The 22,549-nt window shown below is 39.7% G+C and overlaps 4 protein-coding genes across 5 annotated transcripts; 2 read left to right on the top strand and 2 right to left on the bottom strand.

The window, feature by feature from the left end:
* Positions 1-278: 278 nt before the first annotated feature.
* LOC306959321 (vesicle-associated membrane protein 8) lies at positions 279-1,000 on the top strand (the record flags this gene model as incomplete). The annotated part of the gene is made up of 3 exons (XM_079551409.1): positions 279-296; positions 460-630; positions 755-1,000. 3 exons carry the CDS (start codon positions 279-281, stop codon positions 890-892), a joined length of 327 nt encoding a protein of 108 aa, XP_079407535.1. The 3' UTR covers positions 893-1,000.
* An 88-nt stretch (positions 1,001-1,088) lies between these two features.
* hnrnpd (heterogeneous nuclear ribonucleoprotein D) lies at positions 1,089-4,612 on the bottom strand. Of its 2 annotated transcripts, none has more exons than XM_079552586.1 (8): positions 4,373-4,606; positions 4,082-4,250; positions 3,343-3,504; positions 3,118-3,249; positions 2,951-3,041; positions 2,709-2,861; positions 2,531-2,622; positions 1,089-1,438 (listed from the first exon to the last, which is right to left on the bottom strand). In XM_079552586.1, the coding sequence occupies exons 1-7, from the start codon at positions 4,537-4,539 to the stop codon at positions 2,555-2,557; spliced, it is 942 nt and encodes a 313-aa protein (XP_079408712.1). In that variant the 5' UTR covers positions 4,540-4,606; the 3' UTR covers positions 1,089-1,438; positions 2,531-2,554. The 2 variants fall into 2 exon arrangements, with proteins under 2 accessions (XP_079408712.1, XP_079408711.1); XM_079552585.1 differs by lacking the exon at positions 1,089-1,438 and adding an exon at positions 1,453-2,219 and having other exon boundaries at positions 2,531-2,636; positions 4,373-4,612.
* Positions 4,613-7,041: 2,429 nt separating this feature from the next.
* Positions 7,042-10,095, top strand: enoph1 (enolase-phosphatase 1). The gene is made up of 7 exons (XM_079551964.1): positions 7,042-7,154; positions 7,221-7,398; positions 7,577-7,678; positions 8,893-9,095; positions 9,285-9,417; positions 9,497-9,620; positions 9,683-10,095. Exons 2-7 carry the CDS (start codon positions 7,315-7,317, stop codon positions 9,817-9,819), a joined length of 783 nt encoding a protein of 260 aa, XP_079408090.1. The 5' UTR covers positions 7,042-7,154; positions 7,221-7,314; the 3' UTR covers positions 9,820-10,095.
* A 760-nt stretch (positions 10,096-10,855) lies between these two features.
* On the bottom strand, positions 10,856-22,053 carry sec31a (SEC31 homolog A, COPII coat complex component). Its single transcript, XM_079551369.1, has 28 exons — positions 21,886-22,053; positions 20,874-20,960; positions 20,603-20,726; positions 20,333-20,531; positions 19,873-19,968; positions 19,624-19,764; positions 19,405-19,547; positions 19,227-19,326; positions 18,961-19,122; positions 17,200-17,352; positions 16,906-17,127; positions 16,760-16,834; positions 16,640-16,672; positions 15,964-16,302; positions 15,824-15,884; positions 14,987-15,631; positions 14,738-14,916; positions 14,539-14,665; positions 14,314-14,459; positions 14,057-14,230; positions 13,819-13,989; positions 13,516-13,614; positions 13,163-13,256; positions 12,211-12,263; positions 11,877-12,131; positions 11,646-11,765; positions 11,496-11,567; positions 10,856-11,425 (listed from the first exon to the last, which is right to left on the bottom strand). The coding sequence occupies exons 2-28, from the start codon at positions 20,953-20,955 to the stop codon at positions 11,246-11,248; spliced, it is 4,245 nt and encodes a 1,414-aa protein (XP_079407495.1). The 5' UTR covers positions 20,956-20,960; positions 21,886-22,053; the 3' UTR covers positions 10,856-11,245.
* Positions 22,054-22,549: the final 496 nt, after the last annotated feature.

The raw sequence follows: 22,549 nt of genomic DNA, 5'->3' as shown, positions 1-22,549 counted from the left end.
GGTGCAGCCCTTCACTAGACACTTGCCTGTATCTTACCTGTATGATCCACAATGACCAGTGTTTCTCCCGGTTTACACTCGCATTTTACTGGTCGCTGCTGTTTATTGCTGAATTAACTGTTTTCCTTGGCTGTGACAGATACACATTGATCTCATGGTAAGTTTCCCTTTGATTTTCAGCTCTAAATAGTATCGTTTGTAGATTTGTAACTATAGGTCAAGAGCTGGTTTATGTTCAAGGCAACTGTCAGTGTTTTGTTATAGGCTCACGAGCTCATATGCAAAGTGACACTTCAGTGAGTGTGTGAGCCCTTTTCCAGGAAGTCAGGCTTGTTCAACAGAAAGTGTAGTTTTCTATCATGTATTAAGTGATATTGAGTAAGTCTCCCTCCCAAGATGCTGCTGTGAAATGTTTCCTGTGTTTATTTATTTTTTTAAAACTTCTACATTTGTTCCCAGGATAACCCCAACTTTCAGCCGACTTCCACCGGCTCAACTGCCAAGCTTGACCATGTGCAAGGTCAGGTCAATGAAGTTAAAGTTATTCTCAAAGACAATATCAACAAAGTTCTGGACAGAGGGGACAGATTAGATGACCTCATCGGCAAAACAGACGATCTGCAAGCATCTGTGAGTTGGGCCAGTTGTCAGTGAACTTTCTCCTTGGTTGTAAAACTAAATTGCTGATAGCATACATTTATAGGACCTCAAATGCCACAGAGGAAGCTGAAAGATTGTGTCATTTTCTTTTCAGGCTGACTCGTTCCAAAGAACATCCTCTCGAGTTGCCAGGAAATACTGGTGGAAAAACATTAAGATGATGATCATAATAGGTGTGGTTGTTCTGATCGTTGTCATTCTCATCATTTTGTTTGCCACGAATGTTATTTAAATCGAACTACTTTGGTAAATCTCTAATATATTTTTCAGAGCACTTTTATTGTACTATATATAAAATGGATGAATCAGCTTTTATTTACATCACTTAACAGATGTGTTATTTGCTATTTTGTGTTTTGTGTAAAATGATAAACACTCCAAACCTATTTTTTTTCTTGTTTTCATGACTTTATTTTGTTCACGTCTTAAGCAATGGATTATAGCCGCATGTTATCTGTTTTACGTCATTTATAGTAACGACTAAAGATCAACATAAGCAAGCATGAAAGCTGTATGCGGACGACTTCAAGACAGTAATGTAAAAGCATCTTCTAAGAGCCACACCTCTATATTGTTGATCGACATATACAAGTAAAGCGGAAAATGTTATTTGATAAGCACAGAAAATAAATGTAAAGTCTTGGGAGACGACAAATATGCTGGGAAGTATTGTAGGTGAAAGTGCTCTGCTCTTATTCTTCCTTTCAGTCATTGCCCTTTACTCGATACCATCATCTCAGCAAACGTTCCTCCCGTGGAGAGAAGTCACTCAACACACCTACAGAAACAAAGAAAAACATTAGAAGAAGAAAAATTTATTCAGAGTATTAAAAAGCTAGCAAAAGTTATAACCCCCATTTTTTTCTTAGTCCATTATTAGCTAGAAATCCCCAAAACCCAAATATAACGACAACAACAAGAAAACTTCCATTTGTCAACAAACACATTAGGAAAAGCATTCCATGCAAATTTCTGACGATGTAGACACTTAATTTCTTCTTGTTTTACAAAAGATTAAGAGAAAATTAGTTAGAGTAAAAATAATAGAAAAACCTTTCCACTGCTGTCAGTAACACAAAACAGTAATTCAAGTTCAAAAAGCACTTTATCCCCCACCACAGGTGAGTCCAAAGCGAACCAGGTTTTGGCTCATGGACTACTGGCTAAATAAAGAAACAAGCATTTAGGCATTATTATATGCAAGTGTAATATTAATGACAGTATGAACTGGAAAATCTTGAGAATGCTGTACGTAGCCTTAAAAAGCAAAGTTATTTTTATCAAATATAATTACGTGTGGGGGAGTAAGGGCCTGTAAAAAATACCATTACACGCGTTTACGTGTACGTTACATTACATACATTAAGAACAAATTGTAGAGAAAATGATGACAAAGCTGGAAGTGTCCCATATTGTTTAGATTAGAAATGCTGATACAGGATGTTGTAAGACCATACCAAATGGCAGCATTCGAGAGCTCATGCTTCTCATACCCGGTCCGCATTGAGCGGGCCCTGAGAGTTTCTGGGAGTCAGCTCGTGGCCTGCAAGGAAGCTCCGCTGGCAGGTACAAACAAGGTATGTCAGAGTTAGGAGACAACATTCTTCTCTTTCTGTTACCTTGTACAACTTTGCCATCCATAAATTGTAGTATCAGTTCTTTACCTGTTAACTTTACAATTTAAAAAAGAAGATGCAAAAAGGCAGCAGAAGGCCAGCTGTGTTAAATGATAATCAGCACAACAGTGTAACATCTATGTTACCACTACTGTAAGTACTTGTGGGTGCTGAGAAAAAGAAATAAAATTACCCAACACCAAAGTTAAATGTCTATGTTAAATTAAAGCTCTCGTGGATGCGTCTGTACATACCTACAGTCCTCTAGAGATTCCCCTTCAATACGGTTTGTAAGTGATTGCGTGACCACCTCGCCTTGGTGACTTGCCGTATCCACCTGACTGACCTTCAGATGTTGACCAAGAAAAATAACAACATTTTATACGTATTTTGGGGAATTTTATAACATCTTTTGAGCCAGTCGCTACTTACTGTCATAATCGCTGTATCCACCATAGTAGTTGTTGTAACCAGAATAGTCATAGCCACTATATCCTCCGTAACCTTGATTATATCCGTAATTTCCATAACTTCCGTAACCCTGGTTCCAATAGCCGTAATTCTGGTTCCAACTTTGACTGGGACCTTGCAATACAATAGAGAGACAGACTTTAACACATTGTAAAGAATGGTCATGACTTTCTACAGCCAACTTTACGAACAGCTTAACTCACCACCTCTTCCGCGAGCCCGAGATCCACCTCTGCCGCCCCAATACTGCTGCTGCTGATACTGCTCCTTTGACATGGCAGCCTTTACCTCACACTGAAGGAAAGGTTCAAAGTATTAACATGCATTTTACATGGTGGTTGTTTGAGTTACTGGGTGGGGGTGGGGGTACCTTGCTTAAACCAATATTGTGGAACTTTTTCTCCATGATGGTCTTTACTGTCTCGTCATTTTTGAAAGTGATAAAACAGAAGCCTCTCCTCTTATTAGTCTTATTCTCCATGGGAAGTTCAATAGACTCCACCTGTTCATTGTGAATGTACACTTGCATTAATAAATAAAACAAACAAACAAACAAACAAAAAAACACAACAACATCATGCTGCGTACGACTTACCTCACCAAAAGCCTCAAAGTATTCTCTCACTTTCTCCTCTGGAGTGTCCGGTGATAAACCTCCAACAAAGATCTTTTTCACAGGTTCTTTGCCCTTCATGGCCTTGGCCTTTTTGGGATCAATTACTTTTCCATTTAGTTTATGTTCCTTTTGTGAAACCACCTTGAGACAGTGATCGATAGGAGGAATAAGAATCAGAATTGTTTTATTGGCCATTGTTAATAAACATATACCATAACTTAGATAAATAATAAACTATAACAACTTAGAAAATATATGACTGCAAGGGCATAGAAGATTAACTTAAAACTATGATAAAGACAACAATAATTTGACACAGAGCAATAGCGCGAGTGTATTTGCAGATGTGCAGGTGCATTAAAGGACCAGGCCACCGTTTTTCCACACTGAGATATGTTCTTACCTGAGCTTAGACGAGTTGATGCGTACCTGTCTGGTCTGTGTGCGTGCCCTCAGTCATGCAAAACGACCAAACATGTTGTTAGTATTTGGCCTCTCCCAAAGTATTCCTACAGCTCCAAACGGGGTAATGTTAGAAGCAACCAAGCTCTTCCACGGGCACACAGACCAGACAGGTACGCATCAACTCGTCTAAGCTCAGGTAAGAACATATCTCACTATGGAAAAACGGTGGCCTGTTCCTTTAAGTGCAAGCAGCAGCAGTGTATCTTATGTATAATAAAATAATGTATGATGTATGTAATGATATTGCACATACCCTTTCAACACTTGGAGGATCTTTAAAGAGGACAAAACCAAAGCCCCTCGAGCGACCAGTCACAGGGTCAAGCTTCAATGTGCAGTCTACAACCTCGCCATATTTGGAAAAGTAATCTTTCAAGTCTTTCTTAGTTGTATCCCAGCTTAGGCCTCCCACAAACATTTTCCTGTAATTAAAAAAGCAGGGCTGTTTTGTGATCATGTATGGATTGACACATACATTTAACTATACAAAACTAAACGTTTGCGGTACACAGACACTGCAAGGCACTGCTGATCAAATACTAACCCCTCATCCTCTTCGTTTTTACTGGCGTCTATCCTGGACCCTTCGGCCTCTGTGCCCATCAGACCGGACTCACTGCCCATAGTCATTGGGTCGTCGCTATTTGCTTCTCCATCCTCCTCCATCCGCATAAGGCTCGAGTCCTCACTAAATTCGTAGTCCTCTGTCATGTTTTGAGTGAAATCAGTTGAGTGGTAGGCCTGCCAATTGAAAAAAAAGGCACACTACGTCAAAGTAACCTCCTCACTTGTCTTATTTTTAATCAACAGCGCAAGCTAGGCTACCATTTGATTTGATTTGTCTTCGTCTTTTTTCTTCTTTCCTTGTAGTAGTTGGGCTGTAGAGTGTTGATGTACAGGGCAGTATATAAAGAAGAAAAATAGTTTGTTCAGGTTGAGATGATAAAAATCTATATCGTCGCTCGCAAAGACATATCATACATTTCTAGAGAGGCCGTGGCTACCGTTTTTGCGGAAAATGTGGCGGCCATCTTGTGATTGTAAGAAACGTTGCATCTCCGGAATCGCCCATATATGGTCATGTTTGAAAACAGTTAAGGGGGGGAAACAATTTTGAGGAAAAATCTAAACTTTCTGTAATTTTATGAATATAGTTTTCTACTAAATACAGATAAAACGACATGGGAAGGAGCAACTGTTCAACAGCCCATAGATACATTATAAAAAACGGAGAATGCTAGCATGATGCTACATGTTAGCGTCGTGCTAATGCTAACGCTACCTAGCGCTATGACTGCTGGTTTTTCGCTTCTACTGAACAATCTGCTGTGAATAAATATCCATATGGACCCGATTTAGACTTGACTTTATTTGTATGTGAAAAATAAGTTTATCTTATTTTTTTTGAAAAATAAGTTTATCTTATTTTTCCAGGGTTAGCGTAGCTGCTGTGCCGTTATCTCTGCTAACCCGGATGTACCAATTTTGGTAAATAGCCTATTACTTTTATAGCTGTAGGTACAGCATTTTTGGATAATGGGCCTGATAAATAGTATGTTCAGCAACTCTCCGTTGAGTTTCAGAAATACTGATTGTGGCATTAAAGAGTTTTTTGTAGTTTCTCCAATGGCCGCTGGCTGCCCTGCTTTTTGACCACGAACGTGGGGGCTGCCATTGCTCCGCCATTGCTGTAGTACCTCTATATCGCCACTAGGCCCCCATTGAAAAGCGTTGGAGTTTAGACACGTTAAAAACTACTTTAAAGCCTGGTTTCAATGTTTTCAAACCTAGACTAGGCTAGATATTCCTCCTTAGATAACGCTGGGTTAATCACAATATATGAAACCAGGCTGGTTTTCGTAATATGAATTTTTGAAATCTCGTACTTAATGAGGCTCGGACTGTTAGCATTGGAGCAGCGCGAGCTACACGTCACGCAAGGGCGGAGTCTACGGTGAAAATCCCGCCCGTCTGTCCTTTTTAGGAACATGCTTCGTCAGAGCTGGGGAGGGGGAGTCTGTAAATCCGCCATGAATTCCCCCACGGCCGTGGTCATTATCGTAAACGGGGAGGAGTGAGCATAAGACGTCCATTTTTTTTTCCAGTCTATGAGTTTCTCGCACATCTGCGAACCCGGAAGTAGAGCTGTGACATCACCACTTAACAAACGTATTTTAAACTATTCACCTTATTCCGCCCCGCCCACTTTTGCCTCTTTTTGCTTTGTCTCGGCCCTTCCGTTGTCCTGACACTTGCGGTCGAGCGCGAAGCCCGTTCGTTCAGTGGAGAACGAGGGCAAAGGTTCGCCGCTAAAATCTGATGTTTAGTAGATGGATTTGTGTAAAATGTCCAAGGTTGTGTAGTGACTGATTTTATCTGGACTTCTCCAGTCCCATGTTAACTGATAGGAGAAAAGGGGCGGGCACAATTCATGGTGGTGCCCACACTAACTTCCGGAATAAGGTGAATAGGTTCTTTAGAATGTTGTGATGTCACGTGAACGCAACCTATTGATCCTGGAGCGTCCTAGAGACCACTGTGATGGAAAGTAAAGGCGCCATGCTGACCACTCATACAGCCGATGGGTCACTACAAGGTCAAATACACACAAATATAAAAAAATAATTTCCACATAAAATGTTGCATAATGCACCTTTAAAGGTGCAAAAAATAAAAGGGAAAACAGTCAAGATATTTTCATAGACAATGGTCAAGCGTGGACATCAGTCTCTTCAGTGCACTGGAGACACAGTGGAGGCTGTCAGGAAGATGAACTCAAACAAACTGTGGTCCATTCCAGCCATTGAAGCCCACCCACATCTGTGCATACGGCGAGATTTAAAATGCAATAGTCTTTGTTTTCATGTGGATGAATTGACAATAAAACGAAAAAACATTTATTTAGGGCGCCCATATATATTTATAGTTATAAGTCAAATGAACAAAAGTTATGTCCTTCTAGATTTTATATCTATGGTGTTTCTATTTTCCATTGATTCCGAATAAGAACACTATATCGCCACCTTCTGTGTCGGGGAGGTACTGCGTCATCATTTCGGTCTTCATTTTGCCTAAATCATTGGTTTTAATTTAACTTTGGATATTTGAATTGAAGTTACGTAGTATGCAAAAATAGTAATAAATAAATAAAAATAAAACGTGTGTCCTACCCGTCTGCTGTATTTGCTCTTTCCTTCCTTTGCGCTGAACCAGCTCATGCCAATGGGCACAACCACTCACTGAACATGTGAGGCTCTCACTGCTGCACGGTGTCAAAGCGCTGCTCGTACAAGCAAACAGGCTGATGATCCGCTGATGTCCCAGTGGTGAATATACCGCTCGGCATTTTACATTTATTGTAGATCAATGTTTAATTAGTGTTTATTTGGCAGCACGGACGGACTGACTCACAGCTACATAATTTCAACACAATACATCCATGTGAAGAGCATCTGGCTACGCTAAGCTAACAACAGACTCATAAAAATGGCCACAATCTCATTACCTGTCAGTACAAGTGCACTTTTATTGGATATCGAAGGAACAACAACGCCAATCTCATTTGTTAAGGTAACGTTTCTGCAAATGGGTTTGATCATTGACCATTTGCACCTTTTTACACTATTTGGGCCGAGGGCGAGTCCCTTCTTGACTTAACGCTGACATAATGATACGTATCAATTGTTTACAGCAGCAAATATTATTCTGTTTCTTTCTGCACAATAACATTTTAAAGAATCATTTTTAGGACATACTATTTCCATACATAAAGGAGCATCTTGAAGATCACCTGTCAGCCCACTGGGAAGAAGATGAATGCAAACAAGATGTTCATCTTATTAAAAAGCAGGTAATAATAATGGCACGTATAACAATGCCCTGAGGGAGAGGCGCCTGGCCAGAGCCACTGACCTCCTTTTTGTTTTGCTTATATTGTATTTGCAGTGGTGGGTAGAGTAGCCAAAATATGTAGGCTACTCAAGTAAGAGCAACGTTACTTTGTAATTATTTTACAAGTAAAAAGTAATGACCCAACAATTACTCAAGCAAAAGTAAAACAAAGTACTTGGAGAAAATGTTACTTGAGAACTGTGAGTACTGAGTAACTGAGTGAAAAAGTCTGATTTATTTTCAATGATTGACCATTATTGTGTGAAACAAAGCAAAAAAAAAAACATGAGGAAATTTCAAGAAAATGTTATTAAAATACAGAAAAAGGAGACCCACGAGACGATCTATTTCATAAATCAACAAGAAGCATTTGCCACTTCAATATTTACAGAAATAGACAGTATAAAACAGTATATATAAAAAAATATATATTTGTGTTAATTCTGATATGCTAATTGTGTAAATTGTAAATATGAAACTTATGGCACAATGCCATAAGTTTCATATTTACAATTTACACAAGTTATTTTTTTTTTTAAAAGTAATAAAAAAAAAGTTATAAAATGAAAAAGAATAATTTTAAACGGCTCAGACCTGAGCAAAAGGAAGGATTATAAAATAACCTGTTCTGTCCCATCGTTCTTGCTTAAAGGTACACTGTGTAACATTTTTGACTATGCTGTCGCGGCAAAACAAAACATGCTCCTAATGACCAGCTCAACACAGAAAATGCTGTTACTGCAGTGTGTCATAAAAGAATGGATTTGGATGAGAAACTAACCCGTTTAAATCTCAAATGCTACTGCCTTTCGTCACATCTCCATGGAAACGAGCTGGAGACGCACCCTCTCCCAGGAAAGTTTAGAGTCATGTCTTAGGAGGGGTGAGCCTCATAAATGTTTGTACATTTCTGAGGTATTTTTCAATTATGAAAATATCTGTCATAAAATGAATGCTTGTATTTCAATTTTATTTATTCGGTAAAATTCTACGCGATGTGGCTTTAAGTAATGCACAGCATGAAATATCTGCTTCTGTAATCTGATTTAGAAATGTCACTTCATCCAATGTTTGCTCAAGTAAAAACATGTTTTAGTAGTTTGCATTGCCCAGACGTTGTAAAATTGTCATACGAGTTTGGTATATTAACGAAAGCTCTCAATGTCATGGCAGTTTGAAGAGGACATGAAGCAGAACCGGGCCTGTCCTGTTCACACAGTGGACCAGACCGTGCACACGGATGAGGAGAAAGCCATTAGGGAAGTAGTTGATAATGTTCTATGGCAGATGGCTGCCGACAGGAAATCAACTGCGCTAAAACAACTTCAAGGACACATGTGGAGGGCTGCATACACATCTGGGAGAATTAAAGGCCAGTAAGTGGAAACATTTAGATGCACAATTGAGACAAAGTAGGGTTTCTCTGGAGAAAGGACTCCCCTGAAAAAAAGATTCTGAAATCTTAGTGGGACTTTACTGGTTAAAGGTCAAATATCATAAATAACACTATTGCCTATTTGATGCATGCAAGACTTTTGGGATATAATGTTTGTTTTTGTAAATAGGTTATATGAAGATGTCATTCCAGCTATCAGAAGATGGCGGTCACAAGGTCTTAAAGTATACATTTATTCATCTGGAAGTGTGGAGGCACAGAAACTTCTGTTTGAATACTCTATTGAAGGAGACGTTCTGGATGTAAGTATAACTCATTTACACACAAAAACAAGATCTGTGCATAGTTTCACTTTAATTGCAGTTACGGTCACTCTTTCAGTTATTTGATGGCCACTTCGACACAAATATTGGTGTTAAAGTAGAAAGTAAAAGCTATAAAAAAATAGCTGAAAGGATTGGTTGTGGATCTGAAGAAATAACTTTTTTGACAGATGTTACCCGCGGTGAGTAGTACTTACTGTTTTGTTAAATATTTTGACATTACTTAAACATGTCTCTTTTTCAGAGGCAAAAGCTGCAGAAGATGCAGGAGTGAATGTGGTGGTGGTCATCAGGCCTGGCAACATGGAGCTAACAGATGAAGAGAGAGATCATTATAATCTCATACATTCATTTAGCCAACTTCAAGTAATGGGATCATAGGCACTTTTTTTTAGCTCCCGCCACAAATTCCCGTTGTGTCCTGACTTTTAAAATGTAAAATCTGGTCTCCGTATGCGACAGAGACATTACATGATGAGATAACTCCTGTGAACAATACTGCAGAATACTGTAGTACAAAGTTGCTCAAAATGTGCCATTAACCTATTTTTCTGTCATTGCGGGTGTTTGGCGCAAACTGTTAATGTATTGTATTTTCACCCAATGTAAAATAAAATGCCTTTGAGACTGTCATCTCACTGTCTCTGGCTAACCAGACATTGTGTAATAAATGCAGAATAATAAGTCAGTTTTAATTCACAAGGATCTAGTCAGTTAAGTGGCTTCAACTTTTACTTTTGGTCCTTTCAGGCCCATGATGAGAGTACAAAAAATACTCAGTCGCTTTACAATTTCGTGCATTATTCATTCACTCCAGACTCGTTGGCAACCAGCACATCAGCCACCACCACCAACCACCCGCTCACTACAGTCAGGCTTCCTCACATTAACCGACATTGAGGAGCATCAAATCTTACACATGGCTCGTGTCAAAGTTCAGTGACTTTGTGAAGTCTGACTCAAAACGTCACTACTTAACTTAAAAACACTCTTGACTTAGAACTAGACATAACCCTTTGTCTGTAAAATGTCTGAAAAGAAACACAATTTGAATAAATACATTTTATTAAAAATATTGTCTGTAGTCAAACTACACTTTGCAAGCAAGAACATAAGATGTTAAAAATCAGCCCTCATAGTTGACATTTTCCTTATTAATTCTAAAGTCCTAAAAACATTTATGAATCCTTTTAAAGCATTTCAAATGTGCAGATCCAAGATCATTATAACAAACTTTATCACAACAAAAACAATTGTGTTTGAACTGTATTCATGCACAGACAGTGTGGATTAGCAAATACTGTTACTTATGTTTAGCAGGTAGAGCAACAAAAAAAAGATTCGACCATTTATGACTGATTATTTTGACGATGCATTTGCTGGCCATGTCCAAAGATGAACTCTCAAATATGATCATAAACAAACTTTCAACTCCGATTATTTCCAACTTTTCCTGTGATGATCATTCCAACCCTTTTCTAAAAACATGATTACACATGATCCTTATGGTTTTTGCATCATTACAGATCATACAATAGTCTTTAGACATTATGAAATATTTAAGACTTGACATGATTAGGTTTATTAGTCAGTAGTAAAAATATGAATCTGGTGTTTATAATTGGAATAAACCAGTACTTTCACCACTGTTATAAAATAGAGGTAACAAATCTTATGGAACAAAATGCCCTGTATATCATGATCGAGTTTGTTGCATTACAATTTTCCCTTTGAGATAAGACCCATATTTTTTAAAGTAATATATAAAAGAGATAATTCAGTTTGAGTCTACTGGTTCATGAGCTGCTCATGCTCCGAGTTTGTTGGCCAGTGTTAACACTACTTTGAGCACTGGCATAAAGCCTGAAATTTCACTGAAATTGCTGCTGCTTACAATGTGTGTGTGGAGATTGAGCCCCTCTGTGTAGGATCGAGAGTCGACGGTACTAGCGATGTTATGAAGACCCCGTACAATAGCAGGTGAGAGCTGTAAAGAACAGAATACAAGTGAGTCATTATAAAAATAAAGGTAAATTAACAAGTGAGTGAATACTGACTGTCTGCTCTCGCAGTTTGTCGTAAAGTGCCTCCATGCGCTTGTTGGCATCATCAAGTTTTCTTTTAGTTTGCTAGAAACAAAAAACAAACAGTATTATAGGGTCCAGCACCATGTGTTATATCAATAATTATAGGTTTGATATTTATACCGGATCATTAGCCACAGCTAAGCACTTCTGGATAAGTCCCTCAAATGTGGTCTTCAAAACCAAGTGCTCATTAGGAATGGGTTTCTTTGTGATCTTCTCAGCAGGCATGGATTGCAGTGGCTGAAATCAGATCGCAACTTGTCAGAAGCAGAAGTAAGATGAGATGCATATAAAAGGTAAGCCTGGATTACCTACAGATTACCTATATCTAAGCTAGATAAAGTTTCATACCTGGATAACATCCCCAGTCGGAGCTCCAGGCGGGCCTTCAGTGCTGGTTCTGGGCATTGCTCTGCCCATGGGGTTTAAGGCTTGAGGAGCAAGTGGCTGCTGCATGCTGGAGTATGGGGCCTGAACAGCATGTGGAATCTGGCCCAGAAACTGTGGGGACCCAGATGGAATATGATGAGCCTGGGGATCCACACCCAGTGGAGACAGTATGGGGGCAGTGATGGGTGAAGGAGGGGTGTAGTTCTCTGGAACCAGCTACGTCAATGACAAGAAAAACATTACTATATACAACACTGTAATCATTATCTGAAGTAAAAAGTAACCACCTTATTACCTTCTTTGGGGCTCTGAAGAGGGTTGGAGGATCATTCCAGCCATTTTGAAGTCCTAAGTAGAACAATTTTTGCTTTATACAAATGAAAACTATAGAAAGGCTGCAGCTGTATAGTAATAATTACAACAATACTATTGGATTGTATTTCCTTCATAAAAACAATCCCTGTTTATGTCTCGTTTTAATTTTGTTTTGTAAAGCATCTTTGAGTCTTCTTAAAAAGCACAATACAATTATGTTATCATTAATTGATCTTACTCTGTATTCACTGAATATACAATTCAGACATAATAAATAAAAAGTAGTTTACAACTACAACAATAAAGTGTGTTATTTAGTGTGACAGACAGTCATGCAGAGCTGTTCTTTGAGAGGCAGGGGGTGCTAGAGTCACGGCTGTGTACCTGAGACTCCACTCAGCTGTGGCTGCATGTAAGACCCAGGAGATTCTGGCCCACTATGCCGGAGGGATGCAATGGAGGACGGAGGAATAGGGCAGAGTGATGAAGTGGAAGATGGGGAGAACAACGGAGGATTGGAGGAAGATGTGAAGAGCGGACAGTGACTATTTGAAGGTAAAGGAGTATATGCAATTTGAGCTGGGATAGACTGAGAATATTGAGAGAGAAAGCCAGGTGGGTGAGGAGTAGCAGAGGGTTCAGCCAGTGGAGGAGCCACAGAGGAGTAGTGACGAGGCACTTGTGGGCACTGGTTGACCTGCGGATAGGCTGTTTTTTGCAAGAAAGAACAATCTTTGTTAGTGAACATACTAAGCATGCAACAAGTTTATATACTGAACTACATGGCTCATGCTCAGGAAAAATCCAAGGTAAATTTACAAAGATCAGAGGCTGTTAGTAATGTAGTATAATTATAATTAAATCCAATAAAACTGTCAACATCTAACTATTAAGCGAAAGTTAACATCAGGTTGTAAATCTGTCACACTTACTCTGGTATTGCTGGGAATAGATGGGAGGGGCAGAGGAAGGGGCAGCTGCGGTTGTGCCTGTGGACAGCATCCCATAAGAGTTGGGGGGCTCCACCTAAAAATATATTTAAAAAATAAATAAATATATATATATATATATATATATATATATATATATATATATATATATATATATATACACACAATTTAATAATTAGTTAAATGTTTCATTAAACAATTACTGTGTATGTACAACTGAATGTCTACATACACAGAATGTCAGCACATGATGTAACACAGTGATGAGGTGAGGCTTAAAAATTACCATTATTTTTTATAGGAGCCAATTCAAATTTATTTTGTGTGTAATATACCTGTGATTGGTCGGAAGCAGGCGGAAGAGGGGTGGGCACATGAGGAAAGGCTGTGGGGGTTTGATTACTCCAAGAGGTGACAGTCGAAGCAGCCCTCGCCTGAGAACACAATACACCACAATACATGAGATGACCACAGTTAAATTACAAACAACTGTGAGAAGTAGTAGTGCTTGAGCATGTGGGGCACTTACATTGGACAAAATCTTGATAAAAACGTCCAACATACAGTTGAGGTTATGTGCATGAAAAGTGGTGTATGTTTGTATGTAAATCATTTAATATGAGACCGGAGAGACTTACAGGCTGGAAATACTGAAGCTGTGCAGAAGCAGTGGTGCTGGCATTGAGAGCAGAGTATGGGTTATTTGATTTAGCTGCAGCAGGAGGCTCCTTAGAGGGCACACTGTGAGGCGATGTGTCCTGCTGACCCAGAGCACGGATCAGACGCTCACGGAGCTGCTGTACACACAGCTAAGAGCAGAACAATATGATGTTTATTGTTAAAAATAGATTGAGTATAAATGTTTAATGTACATACCTGGTTGCTTTCATCTGGTAAGTAAGTAATAGCTGTTGACAAGCAACCCTGAGAGGCTAATAGGTTTGCATACTCGCTCATATTCTTTGCCAACAGAATACCAATAGCTGTAGGACCAGAGTTCTGAGTCTGTTCGACGGCATGTCGCACTACAACCACCTTTTCAATCAGGTCCTGAAGGGAACAATTTGCAGTTGGACATTACAGTAAAAATGTAATAATAGAATTCACCAAAAATATCTGTGTGGCTGCAATACCTGTAAAACAAGGGCATTGTTGCCTTCTTGTGCCTTGGTCCAGCAAGACACTAATTTCTCCACATTACCAGCGCAGATGTAACAAAGACAGGCTTGAGCTTGCAGCTGAACATCATTTGCTGCCTCCAATCTGCCACCAAGGAGATCTAATACATGCAATTAGAGAACACTGAAATACAAAAACTATTTCTTTAAAAAAAAAATGTTTAAAACAAACACACATACCACAAAGGCCAAAAAACTCCTGAGGCTGAGCGTAGGTCATGACGGCTGCCAGTGCTTCCTTCCAGTTTTGCAGCTCACAAGTGACCAGGATGTCATGCAAGTCCTTCATTACCACAGCACTTAGAAGCTGTATAACATACAAAAACATCTACATTATGTGATTCCTGGTTTGTTTGATGAGCTAGAACTGCTTTATTACCTTATTTAACTTGCTTTGTGACTTTTGGAAATACTTCTTCTGAGTTTTCGCTAGAAGCTCAGTTCCTCCCGCAATAGCAAGGATAATGCCGTCCGCCATGCGGTTGTCATGGAGACAGAGATCCACAGCTCCTTCAAAGTCTCCAGTTATTAGAGCTTGTGTGATCAGCCCATCAACATCTAAAGGCAATCAGCGGTTAGTAGTATTAGTAGATATGATGGCAACGGCTGGCATTTAAAGTTAGAATACCTTTACTGATGCAGAGGCTGGCATTATCTGCAGGAACCTGAGGTGCTTCGTCTTTAGGTTCTTTGAGAACCTCTTCACCATTAACAAATTGCTCAACAACTTCAAGCACTTCTACACCAGGGTCTAGTAAAATGTCCTCACTAGGAGCTTGAAGTACTTCAACACCAGGATCTAGTAAAATTTCCTCAATAGGAGCTTGAAGTACTTCAACACCAGGATCTAGTAAAATGTCCTCAATAGGAGCTTGAAGTACTTCAACACCAGGATCTAGTAAAATGTCCTCAATAGGAGCTTGCAGTACTTCAACACCTGGATCGAGTACAATTTCCTCACTAGGAGCTTGCAGTACTTCAACACCTGGATCGAGTACAATTTCCTCACTAGGAGCTTGAAGTACTTCAACACCTGGATCGAGTACAATTTCCTCACTAGGAGCTTGAAGTACTTCAACACCTGGAGCTAGTAAAGTTTCTTCACTAGGAGCTTGAAGTACTTCAACAACAGGATCTAGTAAAATTTCCTCACTAGGAGCTTGAAGTACTTCAACACCTGGATCGAGTACAATTTCCTCACTAGGAGCTTGAAGTAGTTCAACAACAGGATCTAGTAAAATTTCCTCACTAGGAGCTTGAAGTACTTCAACACCTGCATCTAGTAAAATTTCCTCACTAGGAGCTTGAAGTACTTCAACACCTGGAGCTAGTAAAGTTTCCTCACTAGGAGCTTGAAGTACTTCAACACCTGGAGCTAGTAAAGTTTCCTCACTAGGAGCTTGAAGTACTTCAACACCTGGATCGAGGACAATTTCCTCACTAGGACCTTGAAGTACTTCAACACAGGGATCTGGTAGAAGTTCCTCACTTGGAGCTAATAAATCAGTAAGTCGTTCAGTTACTTCCTGCAACAGAATAGTATTACTATTACTACATGTATGTATTAATACTTCCCTAAAAGTAATCTGGAATAGTTTTGTCTACCTCCTCTAAGATGATTTCTTCTTCATCCCATTGCTCAAAGCCATCAGGTGCCAGGCTGACCTTTTCTTCAGCACTCACTTGTAGTGTATCCTCACATAAAGCAGTAGAGTCTAGTTCCATTGTAGGCTGCAGATTTTCAGCCGCAATCAAGTCAAACGCTGCCGCTGGAGTAAAATCAGCCACGTGAGTTTCTCTAGTCTCGAGAGTAAACAGCTCCTGTGTGGCTGTTGGCTGTTGACCTGCTGCAGAGATCAGGTCAAATTGTGCCTCAGAAGTGTCTGCTGACACTGAGCTGGGGTCTGCAACAGGCTGTGCATCACATGACGTTGGAAAATTCACCTGCACAATGGGAAAAATAAAACCAACTCATAATTAGCTTTTGCTGGGGAAAAACAGATCGCAAAAAGGTTTGGTAATACGGGAACCGCCTTCAAGATGTTAAGAACACATTAAAATGTTATGTAAAAAGTTATTAAGAAAGATGTTGTTCTGGATCTGGATCTTATGTAACAATATCAAAACCAGTTAGACAATAAGGTTTTGGGCAAATCAACATGCAACGTTGTCATTCAACGAATACTGTATTAAAACTAAAACTATCCTTAAATGTAGAGATAATTACTAAACAATTAATGCTACTAATTTATTCTACAATGCAATAAAATGCAGCCTTTACCTCTGATGGCTTTTCAGTTAGTGCAGCAGAAATCTGAAAGATAAAAAAAGAAAAATGATAAGAAATTACCAGTAATTGTTACAGTGTCAAAATAGACAATACGTGTTCATTCAAGTCAACCTTTAGGGCGAGATCCTCTTTTTTGTAGCCGAGAAGCTCCAGGAACCTGGTCCGGCTATCACTATCAAAATTAGCCTAAAGTGACGAAAGATAACTTTGAAGTAAGAGGTACAAGGATTGTGTCTTTGTTTGTATTCAGTACTTACCTTGAGGAAAGACCAAACAGTCTTTTCAAACTCATTCCCAGTTAAATCGATTTTTCCTTGGCAAAACTCCACAAATTGACCTGAAGTGAGAGTGGCCTGCAGCTGGCTGGAGCGTTTCAATAAGTCTGTTTCTGTAACGACCTGGCTGACATGTACGGCATAAGGCGTGGACGGTTGAGGATTTGGTTTTTCATTCGCCAAAGACACCAGTTTCCCTCCAAACTACAAGTAAAAGGATTGCCGTAGTGTATTAACAATATCAACAGAATACACAGATACATAAAAGACGTTTACAGCAAACGAAGCTCCCGCAGGGTTCCGTATCCATTTGGGGGGCTTCTTTAGGGGGGTAACCGTAGCTGGAAGAGTCGCACTCTGGGGCAGCTCCAATGGAGGCAGAGTTTGTCCTGTTCCAAATGGATCAATGGTGCTAAAGGAGTTACTAATCTGAAAATCATACAAAAGCTTTCATTACTGTAAAATAAAACACACTAAAAATACACATTTTAAAAAAGGGCTGTTAATCTTCATGAAAAAAGACTATAGAAATCTACTTGTATGAACTTATAAATATTTAAGTTTTGTTGACGAAGATAGACACCCATAGAAACACAGTCAGGACATTAGTGAGTGCTAACCTACTGACAATAACAGACTAAAATGTCTACACCGTTGACATTGTTTTGTCAGTGTTTTTTGTTTCACCAGAGGAGAGTTATCTTGCTGCTTTACTGTATACGCACACAATGTTTTTTTTCCACAACTGTCATACTGCATCACAGCATGGTCGCAAAGCAGTGGCCTCTCTGTACAAACAGGCAGTTGAGAACTCTTCTTCATCATTGTTATATCACACAGAAGCACAAGCAATTTACCTTTGAAAATTTAGAAAATTGTAATTTGTTAAAATGTATTCTTAAAGCAGTACTAAGTAACTCATGCCCCTAGAGGCCATAAGCGCCCCTGCAGGTGTCGTAACATGTTGCGGGTTTTTACTCATTAATTGTCTGTGAGAGTAAATACTACACTGACAGAAAAGATGAAAGGACAGAGGGATATTGTACATCCAATTACACAATGGAGATAATTGCTTTCACTCAAACTTGGCTGTAAATACTGTATAAGTGGCGCTAGCCCGCAGTTAGCTTAGCCCGTTAGCCTGTTAGCTTCTTCTTCATGATTCCATTAGTGTGTATTGGTGGCTCCGACCCAGTGCAGGCAAAGTTGCAATTGTGGTTCTCTGGCCAGAGACTCCAAGGGGAGATGAAAGACCCCCAATCATCCCATTAACACTTGTATAACCCCCAGAGGGACTATGGAAAGGATTTATTATGGTAAAGAAGTTACTTAGTACTGCTTTAAATATTTGAAATGTGTGTCACCACTGCACTCTGGTCTCATGGTAAAATGTCAGGCCTCTCTAAGACCTGCCCCAGTAGATCTTTCAGACAGTCCAGGTTCTCCTACAAGAGGGCTGGACGATGGAACTGCAGACTAACAGTAACATCTTAAGCAGAAAGCTCAGAGTTGTTCTCATATATAAAATGTGCCATATATTTATTATAAACAATTGTTTATTTATAACCCCCCGCCTTAATCAAGCACATTTTCTCGCTTGGCTTTACCCAAATCTAAAAGCTTCTTGAAAAAAGCGTCAAAATAGCAACAAAAACAAGAAAACGAAGATGTAAACGTAAAAATGTGACAAAAACGGAACAAAAAAAAAGCGATGAAAGTGCAGCAAAAGATTGACAAAAAAGCCAAACAAACTTGTATGAAAAATAACGTGAAAAAAGGAAGGAAATCCTTTTGATTTCTGATGTGATCCTTTAAGATCAGATCAGGCTGTAAGCGCCAGTCCAGATGCTTCTAGATTTGGGAATAGCTCAACTGGAGAAAATGCACTCGATAAGTGGCTAAAAAGCCAAGCTATGGACAATATGCTATAACACTGAAAGCAATACAGTACATCTGGTTCATCCAATGTCATTGCTATGTCCATATTGAATGAATGAAGGTGTTATATAGAAAATGACATTTAGAAAAAATCCCTACCTGGTCAACATTTCTCTGGCTCGGAGCTTGACTGGTGCCTCCCATAATGGAATAGATGTTTATATATCCATCAAAGCCTGCCACAGAAAACAGCGCTGGGTTTCTTGGACACCACTGAATATCAAAGCACCATTGGTTGCCAGTAGGTAGCTCAAATAAAACCTTAAGAAAATGTTTAATCATTAATACAGATTGGGCAAATAATGGAATCAGACTGCCTTTATGAGTTTGTCTGATTTAGCATATGACCATGAAAAAACATTTACCTCTGCAGTGTTTGGATTCCAACAAAGAATTCTACCATCTTTACCGCAGCTAAGAAGCAGCTCTGGATCTGCACTGCTCCATGCTATGGCCAAGACACCACTAAAGGGTGAACAAAGTTGGTTTAAGCTGTACAAACAATGTTAACTAATCGATAAGAACGATTATATATTGCTTTACCGTGTGTGATTTTCAAGCGTTTTGAGAGGAGATGCAGCAAAACGCAGATCCCACATTTGAATCACAGGCATTCTGTCATCCTCAGAGGCCATGACCAACTGTGTAGCAACCTCTGGGTTCCAGGCCAAACCAGAACAATGCATCTGACAAATACAAACACATTAGACTTCAGGGACATAAACATATGAAGTGTCTAAAACAAAACCAAAAAAAACATACCCTGTTGCTATGGTCGCTAACTTTTATAATGAGGTCATTTTTGCGTAGATCCCACACAGACGTTCTTCCACTGGGGCAACTAGAGGCCAGGATGTGTTGTACTTGTCTATTCCATGCCACACAGCTAATATCCTCTAGAGGCTGTAGAATTACAATGTTCACCAATTGAGAAGAAGTTAACACGTCTGTGAGAATATTATTTAGGTTTGATCACGTGTGAAAACAAATCAACTTATGTTTTACAGCTACCTGTGTCTTTGGTCCCGGTGTCATTGGAGACCCAAAATTATTCAGATCCCATATGTAAATTTCAGACTCATTTCCACCTGACGCAACGAGGTTTGTCTGTGAGAATAAATATAAAAGAGAGAGAGATAATACACAACTGTTTGCAAAATATAAACATACTTCAATTCGTAAATTGAACTCCGCGCTCTCTGTGTCTCCCCACACCTTCTGCTTCTCCTGTACAATAGCATCATTCAACCCATCCTGCTCTACTGTTCCCCCTGCTTCTTCAACATGCCCACCATCAACCCCCCCCCCCCCCCCCCCCCCCCAAACAAATCCCCCCCGTGGGACAATAAAGGTCTATCTATCCATCTATCCATCTATCCATCTATCCATCTATCCATCTATCCATCTATCCATCTATCCATCCATCCATCCATCCATCCATCCATCCATCCATCCATACATACATACATACCTGAAATGGGTTTACATCAAGAGCTCTCACTGGCCCAGTGTGCCGGTCACTCTCGGCAATGACCACATCATTGTCTCCAGTCATGATCTTCGCAGGGTCATAGAGGATGACATTTCCATTTTCTCCTCCAGCAATGAGAAAGCCAGAGGGCAGGCTCTGTCCATCAATACCAAAGGGACTCCACACAAGTTTGTGATATCTGAGAAAAACAACAAACTAAGTACCAAGGATAATTAGACACACTTGTGGTGTAACTACAGTTCTTGGTACCCGTGTGAGGTTGGAAGAGCGCCACAACATTTCATGTCGAAAGATGAGTCTGCTAAGTTTAACTCAAAAAACTCCAAAGATGCATTGGTGCTGAAAGAGGCATCCAGCTGCTGTGCTGAGGTCCCTAAAGCACAAGTGACAAGGTTGGTCACATGGTCCTTTACACAATACATAGTAAATATTCATTGAATAAACAGTAACAAGGGAGAGGTTACTGGATTGTGTAGAGTTATAATAAGTTCCCTTGAAACAGTGTTAACAGTATTCTTACCTGAGGCCAGATGTATTGGGTAATGCTGAGCAGGACTCCAGCTCAGCATGGCTGTACGGTTTATCTCTTTGAGTTTCATCATGAAATCTGGAAAATAAAAACAGTTCAGGGCCTATTTGGACAATCACAATATGACACAATGTTGGTGTTTTTTGGTGAGGGGTATTATATGAGAAGATACGTAAACGTCCACTGATGCACAAAACCAGTGCTTCTCAAACATCTACAAATTGTTGGTGTTCGGGCTTCAGGTGTTGAGTCATCTTAGTTTTAGATTTTCTTCAACTCAGAGATACTATACTTATGTGCTGTAATTGAATTCACAATTGCTGTAGGAATACAAGGTTCAAGCCAAGCCCATACCATAAAACAAACAAAAGAAATTCAACTTTTACATCAGTGCTTATTTTGCATATAAAACTGTTATGTTTTCAACAAATCTTCAATTGTTTAAATGGATGTCCTCAATGAAATGTTTTGTTTTTACTTATAACGAAATCCGATTGTATAGGCTGTACAGTATATCAGACAATCCATAGAGGGAACATTCAGAGCCACTTCAATAATCTGATGACTCCAGATATAAGATCGATCAGATTTTGTCTGCACGTGATCAGATGTAACATCAGTCTTGCAGCCTAGGCTTTGAGATGCAACAATCACGTTAAAATAATGACATAACAAAAAGTACAGCGTGTGCTAGCTTGAGTCGGCTAACAGCTGATTTGCACACACACTTAGGAGAATGCCGGAGATTACACTCTCCACACATGTCTGAGTCAATTACCATTCAAGTATTTCCAATGGCCCAAGTCACTGCACTTTACAGCTGCCACAAAGCAAATGACCCCAAATCACTGAACTTCAGAGTTCACTCCAAGAACAATGTGTACATCTGGTTACTTTCGAAGAGGAACTCACCCCTTATATCTCCTCTCTGTTACGCATATGCACGCATTAAAAAAAACACCGTTAGTCCGGTTGTTTCTCCACCGCAACAGATTACACAGACCTACGGAGAGTGAGAAGCACCGGCCCCAGCTGCAGACTCCGGTTTCCACGTCCCCACTGGACTGTTATCCCATCAACGTGGCACTAAGCGGCACTGAGACCTCCTCCTCCTCCAGCTCTCCAGACTCCGGACAAGAAACACTTCCGGGGGGACATTCCACGTGCGTTCCACAACACTTCTATTATTCCCCCCTCAAACCTTTTAGTCTATCAACATACACTCGCAAGCATTCAACGATGTGGAAAATGAAGACAATATTCCTGTTTGGTTTAATATTTTATTGAATCAACGCACACACAAGAAAATGCTGCGAGGCGCGCGCGGTGCACGTTTCCAACACTTTCCTGGGAACACGCTGAAAGAAGAAACACACGTTAGAAAGGAAATTGCGCTCAAAAAAGCCAAGTTAAACTACTCTAACCCTCATTCGTAAGTTTTTAATCTTTCCCATAAGTCAGATGGGTAGTGATTTGTATAATCAATGGGTTTAGTAACGACAGGAGAAAACAAACGTGATACGTACTTGCTCGCAGGGCTGCATAATGAGCCGATTCCTGAGAAAACAAAAAGAAAGTTTATCGCTCAAAAACACCTACACAAGCGATCAATCCTGTCCACTCATTGAATCCACGCAATTTCTTCTTTTAATCTGCGTACAAACACC

This window comes from Gobius niger (genome assembly GCF_951799975.1).
Source record: "Gobius niger genome assembly, chromosome: 2".
Lineage (NCBI taxonomy): Eukaryota > Metazoa > Chordata > Actinopteri > Gobiiformes > Gobiidae > Gobius > Gobius niger.
This window is presented reverse-complemented; position numbering and strand designations above follow the sequence as displayed.